The following is a 19,846-nucleotide window of genomic DNA, read 5'->3' on the forward strand; positions in this document are numbered from 1 at the left end:
GGAACGCCCGGTCGAGCGGTAGACTCGGGCGACGTCGAACCAAAAAAATATACGGAGGGGACCAGGCGGAAGACTTAAGTCGTAATCTAAGTAAATTTATTTTTAAAATATCTTTACAAATTTATTAGGCCGAGGTTTCCGCCCGTCGGGGTGGAGAAGACGACGACAGGCGTTTCAATAACCGTATTCTTCGATATCTTTGTAAACGGAATAGACGCAAACGAAGGAAAGAGCCTGCCAATTGCCTAAAGGTTAACGCCGTAATTTCGCCCGGCCCCACAGAAATCGGAAATTATACCAACCGATAATAACGGGTCCACCCAGTCGACTGCCGCCAGAGTCGCGTGACCCTAGAAAGGAAGTTCTATTAAAGCGCGCCAGTTTTGTTTTCTACCGGAGTAAAAATTGCGAACTTGTAGTGGGAATTTAAAGTTTAGCTCACTCGATAAAGGCCGTAAACGACCGGAACCACTCGTACGGTCAGGTAGAGAAATGCCATTATTAACCAGGGACGTATTAATTCGTGGTCTTCCTGAAAGTAAAATCCAAAGTGAATTTCTCTTCGTAACTTTAATTAAGTCTAACTTTGTATACCGCGTGGCAAATTATTATTTATAAACCGTATCGGTAATTTTAAAAGGGGAAAATACTTTACCAGTTTCACTCCTAATACCATGAGCACGCTGAACAGGAAGGAAAATACGTAAACCATCAACTGTACGGCTATGGTGGCTTTAATCCCTTTTACGTCGTAAGCTGAAAATAAATATTAACGAAATTTCCTCTGGCGTCCGGCGTAATTGCGGGACACCGCCTTTCTTCGTCGGCTTAAAAACGAAAGCGTTATCACTCACGACTTTTGTCTTTCAGAAATTCTTCGTCGTCTTCGTACGTGGCGATGATGTAACAGTATAAGAGTATCTTGGCCGCGAAATATACCTGGAAATACAGAAATAAGTACAATAATCGTCTTTTGTTAAGATTTGTGCCGAACGAACGGCTGTTATTTAAATATTTATTTACTTACTAGCTTCGCTGGCGCCGATTTTGCCGGCAAACCCTATTTACATTCGTTATTTCGACAACCGTAGTAATTGTTATTTAACACCTACCGCCGAGAATGATGAGAATTGATCGAAATCAAACGAACCGTTTTTAATTCGATCGATTTTCTGGAACGCTTACGATCGTTAAGCCAGGGGTGTCCAACCCGCGGCCCGAGGTAAGTTCCAATGCGGCCAATAAACGTGTAAACAAAACCGACAAATGTTTTAATTTTATTATTATTTATTTATTTCAACGGCGTAAACTCAAAAAAGAAGTTTCACAAAGCCGTAAACCTTTATTCGTATTTTATTTTTGAGTGGAAAGGAAATATTTTCAAATACTTGGAAATGTGTGAATGAGGAAGGATTACTAAATAAAGCTGGAGTTGTGACTCAAAGGAGTGTGGACTCAAATTCGGGGAAAGGAAAGAAAGGCCAAATGATAAAAAGTAGTGAGAAAGGTTAAATAGACCTTCTGTTATGCAAATATTGATCCTTAATTTTCCAACCTTTCTCACTTTTTTATCTTTTGTCCTTTCTCTCCTTTCCCCCGCATTTGAGTCACAACTCCAGCTTTATTTATTATTTCTTCCAACGTTGCAAGATTTGGCTACATTGCGCCAAATGTGGCTACTTTCTTTTGTTTGACGTAAAAAATATTATTTGGCGCTTTTTATTAATTAGAGACCCAAATAAAACAAATATTTGTGTTTTTTTAAATAAATTTTCGTTTTTCTCTTTTATAATAAATGAATTTATCTATTTCTAAGTAAAAATTGAAAGTGTCCGTACAAGTAATTCTTCAAAACATCCTTTTTTGTGATAAAGTTTTAATACTTATTATTATAATCTAGACACGTTAATCCTTAAATATACTTGTATATTGGGCCACAAGTATATATTATAGGGCCTATACTTGTGGCCCAAAACTCCTTGATTTCTTCCAATGCGGCCCAGAGAAACGAAAAGGTTGGACACCCCTGCGTTAAGCCTTAATTAATTAACGCTCTCCCTCTCCCCCCGCGGGGGAATTTCGAAAAATTCCTTTTAAGCGCGCGTTTTCGCCACGTACCCTAACTGCGTACCAAATTTCACCTCTAGGTTCTGGAACTTTCTAGAAAAGCCTGGAACATTCTCGACTATTAAACACAAGACTGTGTTATTAATTAAACACTGGGCGTTTTTCCTCTTTATTCGGAAAATGGAACATTCTCATCGAAGCGTCACACATTTTCGAATTTGACCGCTTTCAAACCCCGTATCTCGCACCCTCGTAGCTATCGAGACGCGACCACCGTAGCGCACTATAGAAGACTCGGGGCTACTACCGCACGCAAACACCATTCGTGCGCGATGCGTACTTTTGGCTGCGGACTGAAATATAGGCACAAACGCGTCTATTTATATATATTTTTATAGATATAGATTTAAAATGTCCTTATATAAAATTTTTACTACTTCGTCGATATAAACGCCAGCCAGGTGTTAAAAATTCTTAAAATAAACGCGTAAGGTGTTTCCGGTATTACGTCGGAAAAAAATTACCCGAATACTCGAACGGTCCCGTATTTTTACAAATTATTTACTAGAATTTCAGTTTTTACGTAATCCGGCCATCGGGTATTACTTACGACGGATACGATTCCGATAATATACGAGGCGAAGGTAATGTCGCACGGGCAGTATCTTTGAAGGCGAATGCACATCCTCTTCGTTTTCCCGCGGATTTTTACGATGGTTAGCCGCGCAATTCCTCCGAAAAAACGAAACGTCTTTCCTCTTGCGCCAAACAAAACTCCGGCGACGATTGTGACGACGAATCCTATTTGTTAGAAAACAATAGAAACGAAACGCGCTGGTTACGCATCCGCCTTCTACAATTTCCTTACCGAATGTCCGCTATTTTTCGCTACTTCGAGTTCGATCGAAGAATTTATTTTTAACGAATTTTATAATCGTAAAATACACCGAATACGATACCGTTCCTATAGCTTTTGTGGCGGTTATTATCGTTTTCTTTCGCTTCCTTTCCGAAGTGCCGTCCGTTGGCGCGGACCTTTCGATTATCTCGGTGTATATTCGATCCCGGACGTCCATTTTATAACTTCGATGACTAAAATTTTAAACTTTTACGTAATACGTCTTTAAATATTCAAAGGTTTAAAACACGTTGACGTCGGAATAACCCGTATAAAAATATTCTTTCGACATTCCGCAGTTTTGCACGAATTTTACGTAAATATCTGGGAATCGGTCCATAACGTGTCGGAACACGTCCGACGTAAACGACGGGAATCGACGATCCGAATACGAATTTTTGGGGTGGTCTTTCCCGATTATTAATTTATAAATTAAGAGCGGTGAAGAAGTTTTACCGAGGAATAAAAAACAAATTATCTTAAAAGACAAACAAAAGCTTTTAATAGAACTTTTTCCCGGTCGAATTTCGTCCAATGATAAACGTTACCGACCTACCGGCCAGCGAACGGATAATAAAAAAATAAATTAATTTATAAAAATAATAATTAGCGGGTAATTAATAAATAAATTAACCGCAAAAAATATACAATGTATTTTACACCGGTAGGGAACAATGGAGAAATCGTTTCCCGCTAGAGACGTCACGGGGGACTTTCCCGGACCGGTTCCTTTTTCCCCGTCACGTTACCGCGATACGTTTTCGTCGTCGACGGTGGGGTGAACATGTGCGTTCGAATAGATTCTTGCTGCTGTTTTAGTAACGTTAAAGACGGAACTTTGGCCACGGGAGTGTACACGTCGGTGAGTTACGCAAATGGCCGCGCGTAAAACGAGCCATATTTGTAAATTACGAAAGGTAATGGTGGCAATAATTTCTAGATTACGTCTTTGCTGTCGTCGGTGGCCTGCGCGGTTATACTCGCATATTCCGACGTGGAAAGTTACGTCCGTCGTCCCTTTTTAACAGGTGATTTTAGTTAGAATTAAGTAGAAATAACTAACATTTAACCTATTTCCGACTTACGAATCCGAAGAATTACTTACGACGATATTAAAGACATTTAGCGGAAACGTATTGCCTAAGTCGGCGGTAATAAGTGGGAAAACGAAGGCTTTCGTTCCGTCCGTTTCCTCGTACTTCAGCCACTCCGACAATCGCCGACGTTCCGGGACAACGCTTAAACGTCTCCTCCCCTCTTAAACGCCGTCTTACGTAAATGTCGGGATGGATTTTACCGGTTTTCCGGCTTGTAGGAAACGACGTTATAAATTTAGTAAATCCGAGATTTAACGCCACCGGATTTTAGTTTAAAGTCGGGAAACCCGCGTTTTCTTCGTAGTTTTCGTCTCCGACTTTCCGGGGGAATTCGGGTCGACGTTCGGCTCCTTTTGTCCGAAATAGTTTCCGACTTATTCGGAGTTATACGTAATCGCCCGTGCGGAGGAAAAGCACCTACGGAGTATTAGCGTACCGGCCGGGGGCGAAAGGACTAGTTTTTCCCACCCGATCGGATTTTCCGACCCCGGGCCCAGGGGAGGAGAACTATCCGTCGGGCTAATTTCTTCCGCCAGATATTTTAATTTAATCGTTATTTACGATATCGCCTAAAAATAGAAAGAACACGGGATACTACCGAGCAATTTCGGTGTTGCGTAGATTAATTGCGCGGACTCGGCGTACGGTTAAGCGGCCATTTTGTGGCGCGACGGTGGCCAGTGTAAGAAATATCTTACGTCGACTCCGACTAATTACGTTTCGGAGGAATTGAACGCGTTTATCCGTAAAAAAGCGCGCGGCAAAAGTTCAAAGGTTATTTTCTAACCCCGCGAATAGTTTTTCGGTAAAAGTTAAAACGAGAAACGGCTAACGAAACTAATTTATAACTAGCGGCGACTAAAATTTAACCGAATATTTCCGAAATATTACGTTTACGTCGGTTTCGGAAGCTAAATTAAGTATACCCGCGCTAATTTATAATTATATATGAATAAATAATGGCGATTTACCGTCCTTTCCCCCTTTTTTTCTCTCGTACGCGGCCCTTACGTAGCCCGTCCTCGGTCTACGCGGCGGTCTTCTTTCCGACTACTCGATTATTCGAAGGAATACTTCGTGGCGTAAACTTCGATTAGCGGTAAGAAAGGATCTGTTTAAGTGGAAGTAACGTTTTTCTCGGAAAAGACTTTTCATAAATTAGCCCGGGCCATTCCGTTTTTTAACGCGGGTGCTTTCCGGGTTTTACCGCGCTCTTTCGCCCCATCCTCGTCCCGGGCGTAAACTTCCTCTCTTCTTACGTAAGTTTTTAAACAGATTATACGTTATTACCCTCCTTCTTTTACGTACGGATCCCTGTTTTTTACATTTTATGCGTAAAATTTACGAATAATTTTTGGTAATTTACGATACGTAAATGATGGATGGGAAAAACGTCTTTATTTTTACTTTCCCGGCCGTTGTACGTAACGGAGAAAAAACAGCGATCGGTGGAAAAATGATCCCCCAAGATTTTTACATTTTTGGACTTAAAACGACGAAATGCGAAATAAGAAAGAATTGAGGGTAATTTCTGCGCGTAAAGACGTTAGTGCGGAGGGGGCGATTTCGTTCGCCCCGTTCGAAGCTTATTAACTCCCGCGCATTCCGTCGAAAACTGCCGAAATTTTGCCGGGAAGTTCGTTTATTAGGAGGATGGACGCCGTTAAATTTCGGTGATTAAAAAGTCGACGAGGCGGCGCGTCCGCGGTAGGGTGGCCGGTTATTAGCATTCGCAATTTTTTTTATACTCACAAATTAAACTTCCGCGCCTAATTCTTCCACTTAGAAACGATGCGGGCTATCGTTACTTTTTGCCTACGCGGCTTATACCAGACATTAAATTACTACCCGTCAAAGCTACAGAGTCGTTCCCGGGTAATTACGGACCGGATGGGTATTGGGTTTCGAGGATTTTCTATTTCGTGTACGGGATAGAAAATCCTCAAAACCCGCGCCAAGAAAACCCGTTTTGCCCGCGCGGGTGTCGCCACCCGTTACGCTCATCGCGCGAAAACGTTTTAATATTCTTCTCTTAATTTTCGATAAAGCGCAAGTTAATCGAACGGCTACTTTTACCGTCGCAGGAATCGATGCCCACTCCCTCCGAGTATGCCTGGCCATTCTTCTGGCGTGGGGCGCGGTGTGTTTTTTAACCAGTCTAATTTTACTCTACGGAGTTAAAAGGGTGAGTGCGCCGTCTAAATCTCTCTTCGAATTTCCTCCCGTCTTAAACGGGGCCAAAATATAATCTAGTGGCTTTAATTTTTAAAATACCCGGGAGGAATTTTATTAATCGCCTTCGAAGTATAAATTACTTAGCGATTAGCCCGGGGTAAATGTTAAATTTCCGCTTCAGGACCACCGTTATTGTCTGATACCTTGGATGATTTGGAACGCGGTGGCCGTCGTCGGACAAATCGCTTTATTCGTTTCCAGCATGGCAGCGGTAAAAGCCAACGTCGTAAGTACATTTATTATATTATTAATCATTAAAATTGTTAAATAAGAGGTTCGAAACGGGCCGTTGGTTAATTAAGACCGAGGCTAAAGAAGCCGTTATTTCGTACCGGCTTCTCTTCCTCCCCGAATCAAATATATTTCTGTCGGATGTTACCCAGCCGTATCGCTAATCCGAAATACCGCGTCGGGGAGTACGAAGGACCGTAATTAGAATAACGGCTTCTTGGCGTTAATTACGCGTAATTAAATACTACCGAATTTCGATTTTTTGCGTCTCTAAATATTTTCCTATATGAACGAAATTGTAATTATTAATGTTTATTATCGAATAGGCGTCCGTGGCCAGGATGGTGATTGCGGGATTTTCCGTCGTTTTCCACGTAAGTTTTTAAACGAAAAACGTAAATATCGTCGGGTCGAGTATTTAATTGTGTCTTATTATTGTTACAGTTATATTGTTACAGTTGCGTTTATTCTCATTACGCCATTCTGGCCGAAAGCCACGGAGGAATCGCCTATTATATGGCCAAGTTGTAAATCTATCGGCGTTACGTTCCGAGAAATCCTCCCGTTCTCGTCCTGGTATTAAAATATCTTTGGTCTCCGACCGGACACCGGCCGCCACGGGCATTCCAATCTTCTCGTTCGTTACGACGGTTTTTTATTCGAACTACGCGACGAAGCGTTTTAATTTAGAAAATTGTGAAATTTTCCTCCGCGCGTGTTTTATGTGTTTTAATAAAAATAAAGTTTCGTAATAAAGAAATCGTCTCGTACTCCGTATTTATTTGATCTTCGGACGATTTTCTAATTGTTAAATTTAAGAAAACTTTCGTTTAACCGAGCTCTTCGGGAGGAATTTCTTAAAGCGAAAAACGGGTATAAGTAATTTACGCGGCGAATTACTAACACCGAATCTACGTACGTCGTTAAATATCTCTTTCCGTTAACGTTAAAGGTACGGCATAAAAATCTTCCGTCGGGTGTAATTTAAGTCCTTCCCCGAAAGGAGCGCGCTCTTATCGGAAAACGTCCTCGGATAAGGCTGGTTTTCCTATTTCGCGAAAACAGCGACCGTTTCGAAACGTTTGTAGATATAGTTCGGAGGGGGGAAAATCGGAATTACGGAATACGTGGACCGGAACAAATCCTCCAAATTACTACCGAGTTGGATTTTTACTTTTGCATATTCCGATACCTTCGAGTCGATAGCATTTTATCGCGATATTAAGTCGTAGCGACGGACAGTTTAATATTAACACCGCGATAAACCAACTTTTGTTTTATTTTAAAAAAAAATTATAAAAATTGATACGGAAGCTTCTTCCACGGGATTTTCTTCCGGTAGAGTAATTGGCAATCTTTCCCGGCCGTTGTACGTAACGGAGAAAAAACAGCGATCGGTGGAAAAATGATCCCCCNATTAAGTCGTAGCGACGGACAGTTTAATATTAACACCGCGATAAACCAACTTTTGTTTTATTTTAAAAAAAAATTATAAAAATTGATACGGAAGCTTCTTCCACGGGATTTTCTTCCGGTAGAGTAATTGGCAATATATATTTAAGATACTTTTATACATCGAGCCGTTAGAATGTTAGAAAAGTGACTTATTTATCATTAATTACGTCGCTAATAAGTCTTCGAAATTAAGTTTAATCGCGCAAATACTAGAATAAAATTTCATTTACGCGCCCGAAACAATGTCGAAAGTTTTTCGCCGTTTTCCAACCAAAACCGTAGACCCCGGACCTTTCCCCCGTCTCGCGGTTTTTAACAATTATCGTCGGTCGTATCGTTTAGTTTGTGGCCGCCAGCGCCAGAGATCCTGAACACTGTCTGGCAACACTTGCCAAGATCACGAACTCTGACTGGCAACACTTGCCAACAAGAGTGGCTGAAAACGTCAGAAAAGAAAAGGCGCGAAAGTTCGTTGGATTTTGTCCGGGTGTTGCCCGAGGATGTGTGTGACAGTTCTAACCTTTTCTAATAAAGTTCTTTTTTGTTACTGTTCGCGTTTGCCTGCTTAATGTTAGATCTAAACATCAGTAGGATTGAATGACAAAGTGGTGACCCGAACGTGATCCGATTAATGAACTACCTGGACTTTCGACTGAATTGGATAGCGAACAACTCTGTGTCTATGATGGAACTTTTTTAACAGGATATGCAGGTATGATCAGTTTCTAAATCGTAAATTCGATAGGAAGACGGTGGGTAAATCTTACCGAAGACTAGGAGTACGTGACTCAGGCTAAGCTTTATCCAAGACTATCCCGCTTTCTTTGTAGCCGCATAGTTAAGCGCCCGGAATGGCGGAACAGAACGAGTTGGAAATCGGACGTGTACAGGCAAAAATGCCTATCTTTACTAAAACCAACATCAAATTATTTTTTGTGCAGCTAGACGCGGCTTTTGCCATTAATCGGATTACAAGTGAGAACACTAAGTACAACTATTTAATCAATTCCCTGGACGCGGAGATTCTATCTAATGTTAGTGACTTAGTATTTGACCGTCCAGCCGAGGCTCCGTTTTCTAAACTTAAAGATCGACTCCTCGAAATTTTCCAGAACTCCGCTGCTAAAGAGGCTAAAATTCTGCTTGAAGATCTGGCGTTAGGGGATCAGAAACCCAGCGTTTTACTCCGTAAAATGAGGGAGCTTTCAGCGGGCAAAATTACCGAAGAATTTCTTAGAAACTTGTGGCTCCAACGTCTCCCCAAAAATATTCAGACCGTATTGGCTGTTAGCAGTGATGAACTAGACAAGCTAGCCATCCTTGCTGACAAGGTTGCTGAACTTACAGAACCAACCCAACTGGCCAGCATCAACTTGAAAGACGAAAATCCCGTAATCAAAAACCTTGAACTGCAGATTTTAGAACTCACAAAGAAGGTTGCAGAACTTAATGTATCGCGTACTGCTCGTCCCCGTTATCGTAGTAGAGAGAGAAACCGACATAACCCGAATTCGAGGCACCGCGTTAGTTCACGCTCTCGGGGAAGAAGCCTCAGTCGTCAGGGATATTGTTACTACCACAGTAAGTTTGGATCAGCTGCTTGGAAATGTCGTTCGCCGTGTTCCTTTAATCGAACTGCTGATCAGGGAAACGAGAGCAGCCAGCCGCAGTAACGGCCTGTGGGTCCAGTCTGGCTCCTAAATATAGCCGTTTGTTTGTGTATGACAACAAAACTGGCCTAAATTTCTTAATTGATTCTGGAGCAGATTTATCGATCATTCCCAACCGCACTAAGAATCAGCCTACAAAGGTTGAATTGTATGCTGCCAACGACTCTAAAATCTCGACGTATGGAACAAAAGTGCTAGAACTTGACCTCAACTTAAGACGTTCTTTCAGATGGGAATTCACCATAGCTGATGTGCAGAAGCCTATAATCGGTGCAGACTTTTTGGCCAACTTTGGACTCATTCTCGACATCAGAAACAGATTACTGGTTGACCCCCTGACTTCCCTTACTACACGAGGAAGATATTATACAGGACCACCTACTTCAGTCAAAACTATAATCAGCAATTCCCCAATGCAGGATATCCTCAAGGACTTTCCACATCTCACTCGTCCTCGACCGTTTTCAGATAAGGTCAGGCACAACACAGTGCATTATATCGAGACACACGGTCCACCCGTATTTGCTAAACCTCGTAGATTGCACCCGGCTCAACTGCAAGTAGCAAAGCAAGAATTCCAGCACATGATGGAGCTAGGTATATGCAGACCATCAAAGTCCAACTGGGCTTCTCCCCTCCATATGGTGCCGAAGGGCCGTAACGATTGGAGACCTACGGGAGACTACCGTGCCCTGAATAGGATAACTGTTCCCGATCACTATCCAGTGCCACACATCCACGATTTTGGTCAAAATCTACACGGAGCTCGAATATTTTCCAAGATCGATTTGGTTAGGGCCTTCCATCATATACCAGTTAACCCAGATGATGTGCCAAAGACAGCCATTACGACGCCATTTGGGCTATTTGAATTCATTTTCCTCCCTTTTGGTCTCTGCAATGCAGCCCAATCATTTCAACGATTCATGCATGAAGTTCTGCGAGGCCTAAACTTCTGCTTTTCATACCTAGATGACATCCTCATCGCTAGCACTTCGTGGGAGGAACATAAGATGCACATGCGGCAAGTGTTTCAACGCCTAGACAAGTACGGTCTGCAAATCAATGCATCCAAGTGTACTTTTGCTGCCTCACATGTATCATTCTTAGGATACATGGTGTCTCCCCACGGCATTATGCCACTTCCGGAACGTGTATCTGCCGTAACTCAACAGAAGCGACCACAGACCCTCAAACAACTGAGAAGGTTCTTGGGCATCTTGAACTTCTATCGTAGGTTCCTACCCAATGCGGCCCATCACCAAGCTCCTTTGCACGACCTACTTAAAGGAGCAAAGAAAAACGACCAACGTGAGATTAAATGGACTGACAATTCTATTCAGGCATTTGAGTCATGTAAATCACAATTAGCAGAAGCCACCTTACTACACCATCCTTCACCAAGTGCTACCCTTGCACTTCACGTCGATGCATCTGATTCTGCTGTGGGCGCTGCCCTTCATCAAGTTACAGCACAAGGTCTCCAGCCACTGGCGTTCTTTTCCCGCAAGCTGAGTAACTCTCAGCGTCAGTATTCTGCATACGACCGAGAACTTCTGGCTGTGTATTTGGCTGTGAAACATTTCCGATTTATGCTGGAAGCACGACAGTTCACCATTTACACAGACCATAAACCATTGACGTTTGCTTTCCAGCAACGACACGACAAATGTACACCCCGTCAGTTGAGACATCTCGACTTTATAGGACAATTCTCGACAGACATCAGACACATAAAGGGAATCGATAATGTTCCAGCTGATGCTCTCTCCCGTATTGAATCAATTAGTAGCCCATCTATAGATTATAGCAAAATTGCAAAAGACCAACAGCAAGATCCTGAGCTCCAGTCTCTCCTGACTTCAAGTGACTCATCACTTGTACTTAAGAAGTTTAAACTTCCTGATAGTGATGTCGAAATTTACTGTGATGTATCGACAGGTCGCATTCGTCCATACATTCCACCTAATTATCGTCGCACTGCTTTCAACACTGTCCATAACCTGTCCCATCCAGGTGTAAGGGGCTCAACCAGATTGGTAAAAGCAAAATTTGTTTGGCCGTCCATCAGTAAAGACTGCCAGACATGGTCTCGCACCTGCATTTCTTGTCAGCGGTCGAAAATCCAGAGACATGTCGCTAGCCCTTTGGGAACCTTTCCTATTCCAGACGCTAGATTTTTAAACATTCATATTGATATTGTTGGTCCATTGCCACCTTCCAACGGCTCAACATACTGCCTCACAATCATCGATAGATTTTCTCGTTGGCCTGAGGCAATCCCGTTGCCAGATATAGCGGCTGAAACAGTAGCTTCAGCCTTATATTCAGGTTGGATATCTCGCTTTGGAGTGCCTGCCCAAATAACATCTGACCAAGGACGTCAATTCGAGTCTAGCCTATTCAAATCCCTCACTCAACTTCTTGGTGCCAAAAGAGTTAGGACAACAGCATACCACCCAATTGCGAATGGCATTGTTGAACGCTTTCATCGTTCACTTAAAACTGCCATCAAATGCCACTCTACTGACAGGTGGACGGAAGTACTACCTACAGTCTTGTTAGGATTGCGAACTGCGCTTCGTGAAGACACCAATATTACTGCAGCTGAAATGATCTATGGCACCAGCCTCCGATTGCCTGGAGAATTTTTCGTCCCAGGTTCTCAGGACATCAATCCATGTTCTTTCGTCGAAAAACTCAGAACGATGATGGCGAACTTAAAACCAGTGCCTGTTGTGCACCACTCCTATCGCAACCCATTTATCCACAAAGAACTGCACTCATGTTCCCACGTATTTCTCCGCAATGATGCTGTACGGAAGCCCTTGCAGCCTCCATACGATGGACCCTACGAAGTCGTGTCACGCGGTAGCAAGACATTCACTCTATGCATAAAGGGAAAAGAAACTGTAGTTTCTATTGATCGCCTGAAACCGGCTTTTATTCTCGCAGCGAGCGAGTCGGACCAGTTACCCCCAACGTCTCCAGTCCGAATTTAATCATTCTGGTTCAAACATGGGTAAGATCGAGCCCCAGCGCGACCAACTACCACGCGCTCTGGCCGACATGTATCGTTTCCCGTTCGTTTCGTGTCTCAGACACTGGTGGGGGAGTAGCTGTGGCCGCCAGCGCCAGAGATCCTGAACACTGACTGGCAACACTTGCCAAGATCACGAACTCTGACTGGCAACACTTGCCAACAAGAGTGGCTGACAACGTCAGAAAAGAAAAGGCGCGAAAGTTCGTTGGATTTTGTCCGGGTGTTGCCCGAGGATGTCTGTGACAGTTCTAACCTTTTCTAATAAAGTTCTTTTTTGTTACTGTTCGTGTTTGCCTGCTTAATGTTAGATCTAAACATCAGTAGGATTGAATGACAAAAGTTTAAGGTTTTAATACGTTTCTTTCTCGCTCGCTCGCCCTCCGGAGGGACGGTCGGGCATTAGTGACGTTTCTTCGTAGATTTTCTACGAGAGCGACGTTCTCCGGTAATTCTCTTCGTTGGCTTCTACTGTACTGTTTTACACGCGATTTTTTTGTTACGTTTAGTCTTCATCGAGTACTTAAGTGTATTAAATTGATAACATTTCAGACACTGTTATAAATATTTTTATATATTTCGATTTTTTAACCAAATGTTCGAACCGTTTTAAATTCGAATTTGTTATCGCGTATCGGTTCGATTATAGAACGATGGTAAACGTTGCAGAAAATTATTGATCAAATTGAAAATAGTTGGTTTGATTCTCGTCATTCTCGGCGGTAGGTGTTACATAACAATTACTATGGTTGTTGAAATACTGAATATAAATGGAGTTTGCTGGCAAAATCCCCGCGGGTGAAGTGGCGGGTAATAGCTAGTCTTAAAATATTTTAAAACTCTTCAATAATATTTCCTCCCGGATTTTTTCGGCTGGATTTTTGTATTCCGAGTACACGCGGCCGTAACAGTACATCTACGGTAAAATAAAAGTCAAATATAAACGTAAGAATTAATTTATAAATCTGGAATATTTCGTAATTCGAAACTTACGTGGAAGGCCAGGAACGGTCCGACGACCACCGCGTAAACGGCGAAGGTCTGTTAACGTTTTAATATTGTATTTGGCCGACGGATAAATTAAATGCGGTAAAAAGGAAATTATTAACTTACGGAATTACTAAACGAGACGACGATGCACAAAACGCAAACGGCGATTTGTCCCACCAAAATAATTGTCATACATATCAGCCAGGGTAGAGAGAAAAAACGTTTCTTCTGGAAAAAGGGAGGGGAAAGTTAAACGACGCTACGGCTATTTAAGGAGTATTTTCTTTCGGATTTAGTTCGGCGGGCGCGTAAAAGCCAACTTTAAACGTTATCGAGACTCGTCGGTCGTAATTTGAGTAATAGCGTCTATAGCGGAGTGTCTATATTCGATTATCCGTCTACCGTTTGCCATTCTATAACTTAGACTTGCGAGTTACGATTCTATAACCTTTATATTCCGAGTTTTCGACACTTTTAAAGCCATTCCACCCATAATATGACTAATAATAAGAACCGACCTTTTGCCATTTTTGAACGCATTTTGCTTAAAGAAAAATACTTTGTAATAAACTTTTAAAGTGTTTTAAAGACGGGAAGGAGCGAGTCGGCCGAGATGGTGCGGGGGCCGCGTTGGGCAGAGTCGACCATCGTAACCCAGTAAAGTTGTCGCCATCGGTAGCCGTTACGTAGCCGAACGACGTAGTTTTGTAACCTTTGTTCTTTTTTCGTTATTGCGTCCAAAACAACCGCGGAATCCTTCGAGTAAGCCAAATAATAATCCGGAACGAAAACGTACCTTTGAATTTCACCAAATAAATCATTATAGTAAAAAATATTAATTAAATTTCATTAACAGTTGCGCTTACCTTTATAGCGCCGTAAATTAAAAGCAAACTGCTTAAAAACCAAATAATATGAAAAATCAGAATTCCCATTAAAAAGCCTCTCTGCCATTTTCCATATTGTGCGTCTGAAAAAATTAAAAGGCAAACGTAAAATAGGCAGAAATCGCACCCCGTACGAAACGGCTTCCGTCTTAGACGGAGTTTTACGGCACAAAAGTAGTCGGAGATTTTGCCTAGGACCGTATAAAATAGGATTTTTCTCTTCGATACGCTTTCTTCCGTTTTTCCCACCCGGGTGCGGGAAAATTTGACGGGCCCGAGGTAAGATTCCTTCCGCCAAAATCGCGGATGACTGGCAATCTTCTTCTATTTTAATTAAGGCAAGAATTATTTAATACGTTGCATTTATTTTATTCGTATCCTAAACAACGATGACTCGACGTCGTCGGAGAGCGCTTAGTACGCGCGTACGCCGATTAATTTCCCGTTATCGGTCGTCGAGACTATCGTTATCCTTCGTTCGAAAGTGGCCTCTACGTTGCGTCCGGGACGCCAGTAGATACCAGGCGGCAAATACGCTTTACCACGTATAAAAACTGATTGTTTTAGCCATTACCGCTTCTTCCACCCGGTTCTCGCCTTCGGGTACCGGACCGGGCCGGAAATTTATTCGATATACGGGCCGCCGCCGTTTAAAGGCGCCGAAGATACTTTGCCGAAACATTTTAAACTTTAAAAAGTAAACGTCGCGACTTAAGGATGCAATTCGCCTAAGTTGTACTACTGACCTGTCGATTCGTAGTCCGGCGGGAGTGGGTAACTCTTAAAGATCCGGCTGGACTGACAAAACGCGCAGGAAACGTTAACCACGGCCGCCGACGATATCACCTGTAATCGTTTTGGCCGTAGTTAAGCCCGGGTAGATGTCGCCCGGACAAGGCGATATCTACCCGGTAGCCTTAGAAACGAATTTAAGGAGGTTAAACAAAGACGTCTCGCTCACCGCGGTGTAAATACCGACGGCTACCGAACCCTTCTCGGTGTTAAAACAACAGCAGCCACGGGTCGTTCGACCGCGCATGACGACGTCGCACTTACGTCCCGGACTTTAGATTAAGGCGGAAACCGAAGACGACGGTTATTATCGACGCGTTGCGGACGATTTACGGAATTATATTTGATTAATTGGCGCGTTTAGCCGTAAAAACGACTTAAACCAGATATAAATAGGTTACTTTAATAAAAAATACGGATAATATCCAAAGTGGTGTGGCGATATAAATACGTATAATTTTACCGTCCGCTGCCGTTTCGGGTCTTACCCGCGCCCTTTCGGTCGACCGAAGCGCCGGACGAGTTTAAACTCGAAAATAGAACGGTGGTAAAAGAACGACACCCAGGCGCCACCGCTAAATGACGTTTATCGTACAATTTTCTGTCGATAGACATTTGTGGTCGTCTGTGACATTATAAAATTACCTACTTAATAGGGCTATTTCGATAGGTAAAATCGGCACGAATAATAGCCCGATAACTCTGTATTAATTATTTATATATATTTTATTTAATTACGGTATTAGAAAGTTAATTAATTATTAATAATAAAGAATGTAGTCGACTGCATTTCCATATATTTTTCAGCCGCTCGCCAGATTAGAATCGTAAATTCTATACAGGTATTCTAAATTTGAAATTATTTTATTACTTCGATAAGAAACGATACTAGAAGTTGGCCGGGCGGTAGAACAAATTCCGGCGTGACGCCTACAGTAGGGATTTCTTTGGAAATTATCGAATCTTCGCCACTCGAAAAACGCCTAACAAATATAAAACCGCGGCTTCCTTCTCCGCAACCTCCCTGGCCAATTACAGAGGTTGGAGGAGTAAGGCGAATCCGCTTCTTTCCACCTTTTTATTAGAAGTGAACCGAATCCGCAATCCGGGTTCTCGGATCTCCAGAGGCTGGGGAAGGTCGAAGCCGCAATACACCTTCTTCTTCTTTCTTCTCCACAAGATTAATTTATCGAAGCAATAATTCTGTCAACGAAATAAAAGGAAATTTACCGCCAGTTGGATTACGTTAAAGCCGGGAATGTCTCGGTAATTACTTTAGATTTATCTACGTCCATGTGCAGGAAGGTTATACGAACGTTCTCGTTAAGAATCTTCCAGGCGCAATCGGCGTTACTGGGGTAGAGATCGGGATAGGAGGGACTGGTCACCACCATTTTCTCTTTTACTTCTAATTCTCCGCCACACGTATTGACGAATTCTAACGAATAAGATTTGCGTAATTACGTATTTAAATCTAATTATTTTACCTGGGAATGTCGCTTACTTTCGCAACTTCTAGATCGGTTAAACCAGAGTTTGCCCTCTTCGCATTGGCAATAATAACTTCCTACGGTGTTAACGCAGACACCGGTACAACCTCCTTTATCCGGTAGCTGGCACTCGTTAATTTCTATTAAATTTATGCAACTTTTAAGAGCGGTTACTCCTTAACGGAAACCGTAAACGTTGACGTTATAATCGGATTAAACGTTGCCTCACCTTTAATGAATGTGGCAGAAAATCCGCTTTTAACGTTTCTTTCTTCGGACGAAAATATCACGGTTAAAGTTTCGTTGCTGGACAGCGTGTCGCTCGGCGCTTTGTTTCCGCAGAATCTACTTACTAATTTCCTACCGGAACTCGATTGTCCGTCCGTGACTTTCACGTAATCGGAAAAACAATTCTCGTCGCCTTCGATCTAACAAAATACCTCCAAAATTCTGGCAAATCTTGGTCAAACAAGAGAAATTTATGAATTATATTCTCGCTTACGTGGAAGGTCTCGAAGTGTAAAGCCACTCTGTAACCGCGAGGAACGGTAAGGACCCATTGGCATATCGAATCGTAGAGATACGATTCGTCAAACTGTGGACTTTGTATCCTTCCGTGATCCGCTTTAATTGTTCCGCTACATATAACTATAAAAAATTCCATAGTAATAATTTATAAGTTAAATTTAATAGTCTGGGTTATATTTAAATCTATGGGCTTCGTCCTTAGAGTCTAAGCTTTAGAATCTAAGATTTAGAGTCTGGACTTTTAAATTTAATATTATTTGAAAACGGTGAGATCCTCTCTTACGGTTTAAGACCAAAACAATCTAAATCCAGCGGTAATTTTAGTATCTCTAACTTTCAATCTCATAAAGTAATTGCAAATACGAATTTCAAAAGTTATACTTGGCACAGATTACAATTATTACTAGTAAAAGGTTTAATGTAACTTAAAAAGGTAAGAATTATATATATTTATACCTCTGTATTTTACGGAAAATTGTTCGGTGGCCGAATTTGCGGAAGACTTTTTATAAGTGATTAACAGATTGTTGGTCTTGGTGGTATACAATTTTTTCTCTTCTCTCTTCCCGCACACTCGATCTAAATTAAATGAACTTTAAAATCGTAAGAATAATCTAAAAAGATCGTTTCGACTCTTAAGCACCGTCGATCCGGTTTAATTAATTAATCGAGCTATTATAATTAAACGAAAACCTATAATCGGCGATTTGGACCAGTAGCCGTCTTGGAACTGTAAATAATTGGAAGAACAATTTTCGCTTTCCAAAATGTCGACGTTTTCCACGTAAAATTCTATAAATTCGCCGGGATTTCTCTCGATAAACCATTGGCAGTAACCTTCTTTAGAAGCCAAACTATAATTAGAAAGGGCAATTTCGTCCATCTTCTTAAACAGTTTGACGTAACATTCTGTCCGCGTACGTAAACAAGGAACATTTACGTTATTCTCTGCTAAATTTCGTTAATCGTAAGCCTAGAAATAAGTTAAAAACCTTCTTACTGGGACACTTGTACAGTTTGTTAGCGGCGGCGATGTCCGTCCGGCTCAGTTTAACTCTCTTTTCTCTCAAAGAAATGCTGGGATTTAACGCTCGAAAGGTTTCTCCTCCTTTCAGCGAAAAAGCCTTGGAAGAATAATGCATTATGCTGTTGAAATCGTAAGCGAAACCCAAGGTGTTCACGTCGCTTTCGGCCATTTTGCGGAAGTTACTCTTGTGTCCTGACGGCGCCAAATTAACAAATACGCGTTGTAATTTCGGGCAAGAAACACTAACCTTAAAAGAGATTTACCTTTCTTTATGTTCTTAAACATTACGTTAATGTAATTATCGCGATCCGGGCGATTCTGTTCGTGGTGAAACCCGATGGCGTGTCCCAATTCGTGCATTATGGTGGATACGGAATTGCAAGTTTCGTGAAAGACCGTTATCTGCCTTTCCGATATTCTTCCCACGTAAGAGCAGCAGCTGAAAATACCATATTAATACAAATAGCCGGTTAATATCCGGGCCTTTTCTACCCGCACTCACCCGCAGTGTCCTCGGTTATCGATGATCAATCGATATTTGTGGCTGGGTTCCGCCGGTACGAATTTTATGCAGGTTTCGGACTCCCATTCCAGCATGGCTCGATGTATGGTTTCTCGCAAGCCCTCTGCAAATTAGCCATTTTACCGGGAAATTCGTATTTTATATTAATTAATGGAACTTACGGCTGCAATTTTCGCCGATTTCGTAAGGCAGAACTCCCTCTTCCCATAGTTTGTTAGGATCGGCGGTGGCCACTCTTCTCCAAATTTTACTAAAAATTAAGACGAAATGGGTTCCCGTCGGTTTCTTACTATCGAATGGCAATGAAAAAGTTACCTTTCTTCGGCCTCTTTTGCGAGAACGGATAAAAATAAAATAGCGGTAAGTGCGTGGCGCCCGATGCACCCCATGGTTCCTAAAGTATAAGAATATTTACCCTTCGACGGCGATAAAGGTATAGGAAGTAGGAGATTTTTTTCCGAAAACATAATAGTTTTCTTGGAAATTTATTGTTTATAGAAATGCGATAAAGTTCAGAAAAAGGAAACAATTAGTAGTAATTGGGTTTTATTTGTTACGATAAGATTACGCGGAGCAAGTTTTTTATCTTCGATCATTCACTTTGGCGAATTAACGCTAAATAATGACCATTTAACATTGTGTCGTTTCGAGTAGTCTATCTTCTCTCGTCGTGGACGGCAACGAAGAAGACGACTTCATTTATATCGATATTTCACGAAATATTTAAGTTTTCTCCATTAAAATTTTAAAATATTTCAATTTTGTTTTTCAAATATTTTCAAAAGTCTGAATTACTGTCCATCTTCGGGAAGGACGAGTTAGAGATAGACGGTTACGCCGACATCTCGTGCTAGATTTAATTATAATAAATTTTCTGAAAGAAAAGTCATAAGTGGCAACTCGTCCGCGCGGTAAA

The 19,846-nt window shown here is 41.9% G+C and overlaps 4 protein-coding genes across 6 annotated transcripts; 2 read left to right on the plus strand and 2 right to left on the minus strand.

The window, feature by feature from the left end:
* Nucleotides 1-34: 34 nt before the first annotated feature.
* On the minus strand, nt 35-15,822 carry LOC111635415. Its single transcript, XM_023380374.1, has 8 exons — nt 15,532-15,822; nt 15,317-15,416; nt 14,550-14,653; nt 855-939; nt 656-756; nt 443-532; nt 303-350; nt 35-234 (listed from the first exon to the last, which is right to left on the minus strand). The coding sequence occupies exons 1-8, from the start codon at nt 15,607-15,609 to the stop codon at nt 175-177; spliced, it is 666 nt and encodes a 221-aa protein (XP_023236142.1). The 5' UTR covers nt 15,610-15,822; the 3' UTR covers nt 35-174.
* Nucleotides 3,013-7,468, plus strand: LOC111635416. 2 transcript variants are annotated; one of them, XM_023380375.1, is made up of 6 exons: nt 3,013-3,827; nt 3,906-3,993; nt 6,111-6,247; nt 6,419-6,523; nt 6,855-6,902; nt 6,973-7,468. In XM_023380375.1, the coding sequence occupies exons 1-6, from the start codon at nt 3,750-3,752 to the stop codon at nt 7,057-7,059; spliced, it is 543 nt and encodes a 180-aa protein (XP_023236143.1). In that variant the 5' UTR covers nt 3,013-3,749; the 3' UTR covers nt 7,060-7,468. The 2 variants fall into 2 exon arrangements, with proteins under 2 accessions (XP_023236143.1, XP_023236144.1); XM_023380376.1 differs by having other exon boundaries at nt 6,147-6,247; nt 6,973-7,066.
* Nucleotides 8,521-9,782, plus strand: LOC111635413. The gene has a single exon (XM_023380373.1). The coding sequence runs from the start codon at nt 8,835-8,837 to the stop codon at nt 9,654-9,656; it is 822 nt and encodes a 273-aa protein (XP_023236141.1). The 5' UTR covers nt 8,521-8,834; the 3' UTR covers nt 9,657-9,782.
* Nucleotides 15,823-16,104: 282 nt separating the features above from the next.
* Nucleotides 16,105-19,340, minus strand: LOC111635411 (tolloid-like protein 1). Of its 2 annotated transcripts, XM_023380370.1 has the most exons (13): nt 19,246-19,340; nt 19,092-19,180; nt 18,910-19,033; nt 18,671-18,846; nt 18,381-18,599; nt 18,074-18,289; nt 17,837-17,959; nt 17,355-17,500; nt 17,082-17,280; nt 16,867-16,992; nt 16,637-16,800; nt 16,368-16,565; nt 16,105-16,321 (listed from the first exon to the last, which is right to left on the minus strand). In XM_023380370.1, exons 1-12 carry the CDS (start codon nt 19,317-19,319, stop codon nt 16,395-16,397), a joined length of 1,827 nt encoding a protein of 608 aa, XP_023236138.1. In that variant the 5' UTR covers nt 19,320-19,340; the 3' UTR covers nt 16,105-16,321; nt 16,368-16,394. The 2 variants fall into 2 exon arrangements, with proteins under 2 accessions (XP_023236138.1, XP_023236137.1); XM_023380369.1 differs by having other exon boundaries at nt 16,105-16,565.
* Between the last annotated feature and the right edge of the window lie 506 nt (nt 19,341-19,846).

Source organism: Centruroides sculpturatus, unplaced genomic scaffold (genome assembly GCF_000671375.1).
Source record: "Centruroides sculpturatus isolate CEXI.00-Female unplaced genomic scaffold, Cexi_2.0 scaffold997, whole genome shotgun sequence".
NCBI classification, from domain to species: Eukaryota; Metazoa; Arthropoda; class Arachnida; order Scorpiones; family Buthidae; genus Centruroides; species Centruroides sculpturatus.

Excerpts from the sequence above, each read along its gene's own strand:
- LOC111635416 (XM_023380375.1), top strand. The coding sequence starts at position 3,750 with ATGTGCGTTCGAATAGATTCTTGCTGCTGTTTTAGTAACGTTAAAGAC. Across the intron at positions 3,828-3,905 it reads CCACGGGAGTGTACACGTCG|ATTACGTCTTTGCTGTCGTC; the intron begins GTGAGTTACGCA and ends AATAATTTCTAG. Across the intron at positions 6,903-6,972 it reads GATTTTCCGTCGTTTTCCAC|TTATATTGTTACAGTTGCGT; the intron begins GTAAGTTTTTAA and ends TTATTGTTACAG.
- LOC111635413 (XM_023380373.1), top strand. The coding sequence starts at position 8,835 with ATGGCGGAACAGAACGAGTTGGAAATCGGACGTGTACAGGCAAAAATG.
- LOC111635415 (XM_023380374.1), bottom strand. The coding sequence starts at position 15,609 with ATGCGCGGTCGAACGACCCGTGGCTGCTGTTGTTTTAACACCGAGAAG. Across the intron at positions 14,654-15,316 it reads GCCGGACTACGAATCGACAG|ACGCACAATATGGAAAATGG; the intron begins GTCAGTAGTACA and ends TAATTTTTTCAG. Across the intron at positions 351-442 it reads TCGTTTACGGCCTTTATCGA|GGTCACGCGACTCTGGCGGC; the intron begins GTGAGCTAAACT and ends CTTCCTTTCTAG.
- LOC111635411 (XM_023380370.1), bottom strand. The coding sequence starts at position 19,319 with ATGGGGTGCATCGGGCGCCACGCACTTACCGCTATTTTATTTTTATCC. Across the intron at positions 18,290-18,380 it reads CAAACTGTACAAGTGTCCCA|AATGTTACGTCAAACTGTTT; the intron begins GTAAGAAGGTTT and ends GTACGCGGACAG. Across the intron at positions 17,281-17,354 it reads TACACTTCGAGACCTTCCAC|ATCGAAGGCGACGAGAATTG; the intron begins GTAAGCGAGAAT and ends GTATTTTGTTAG.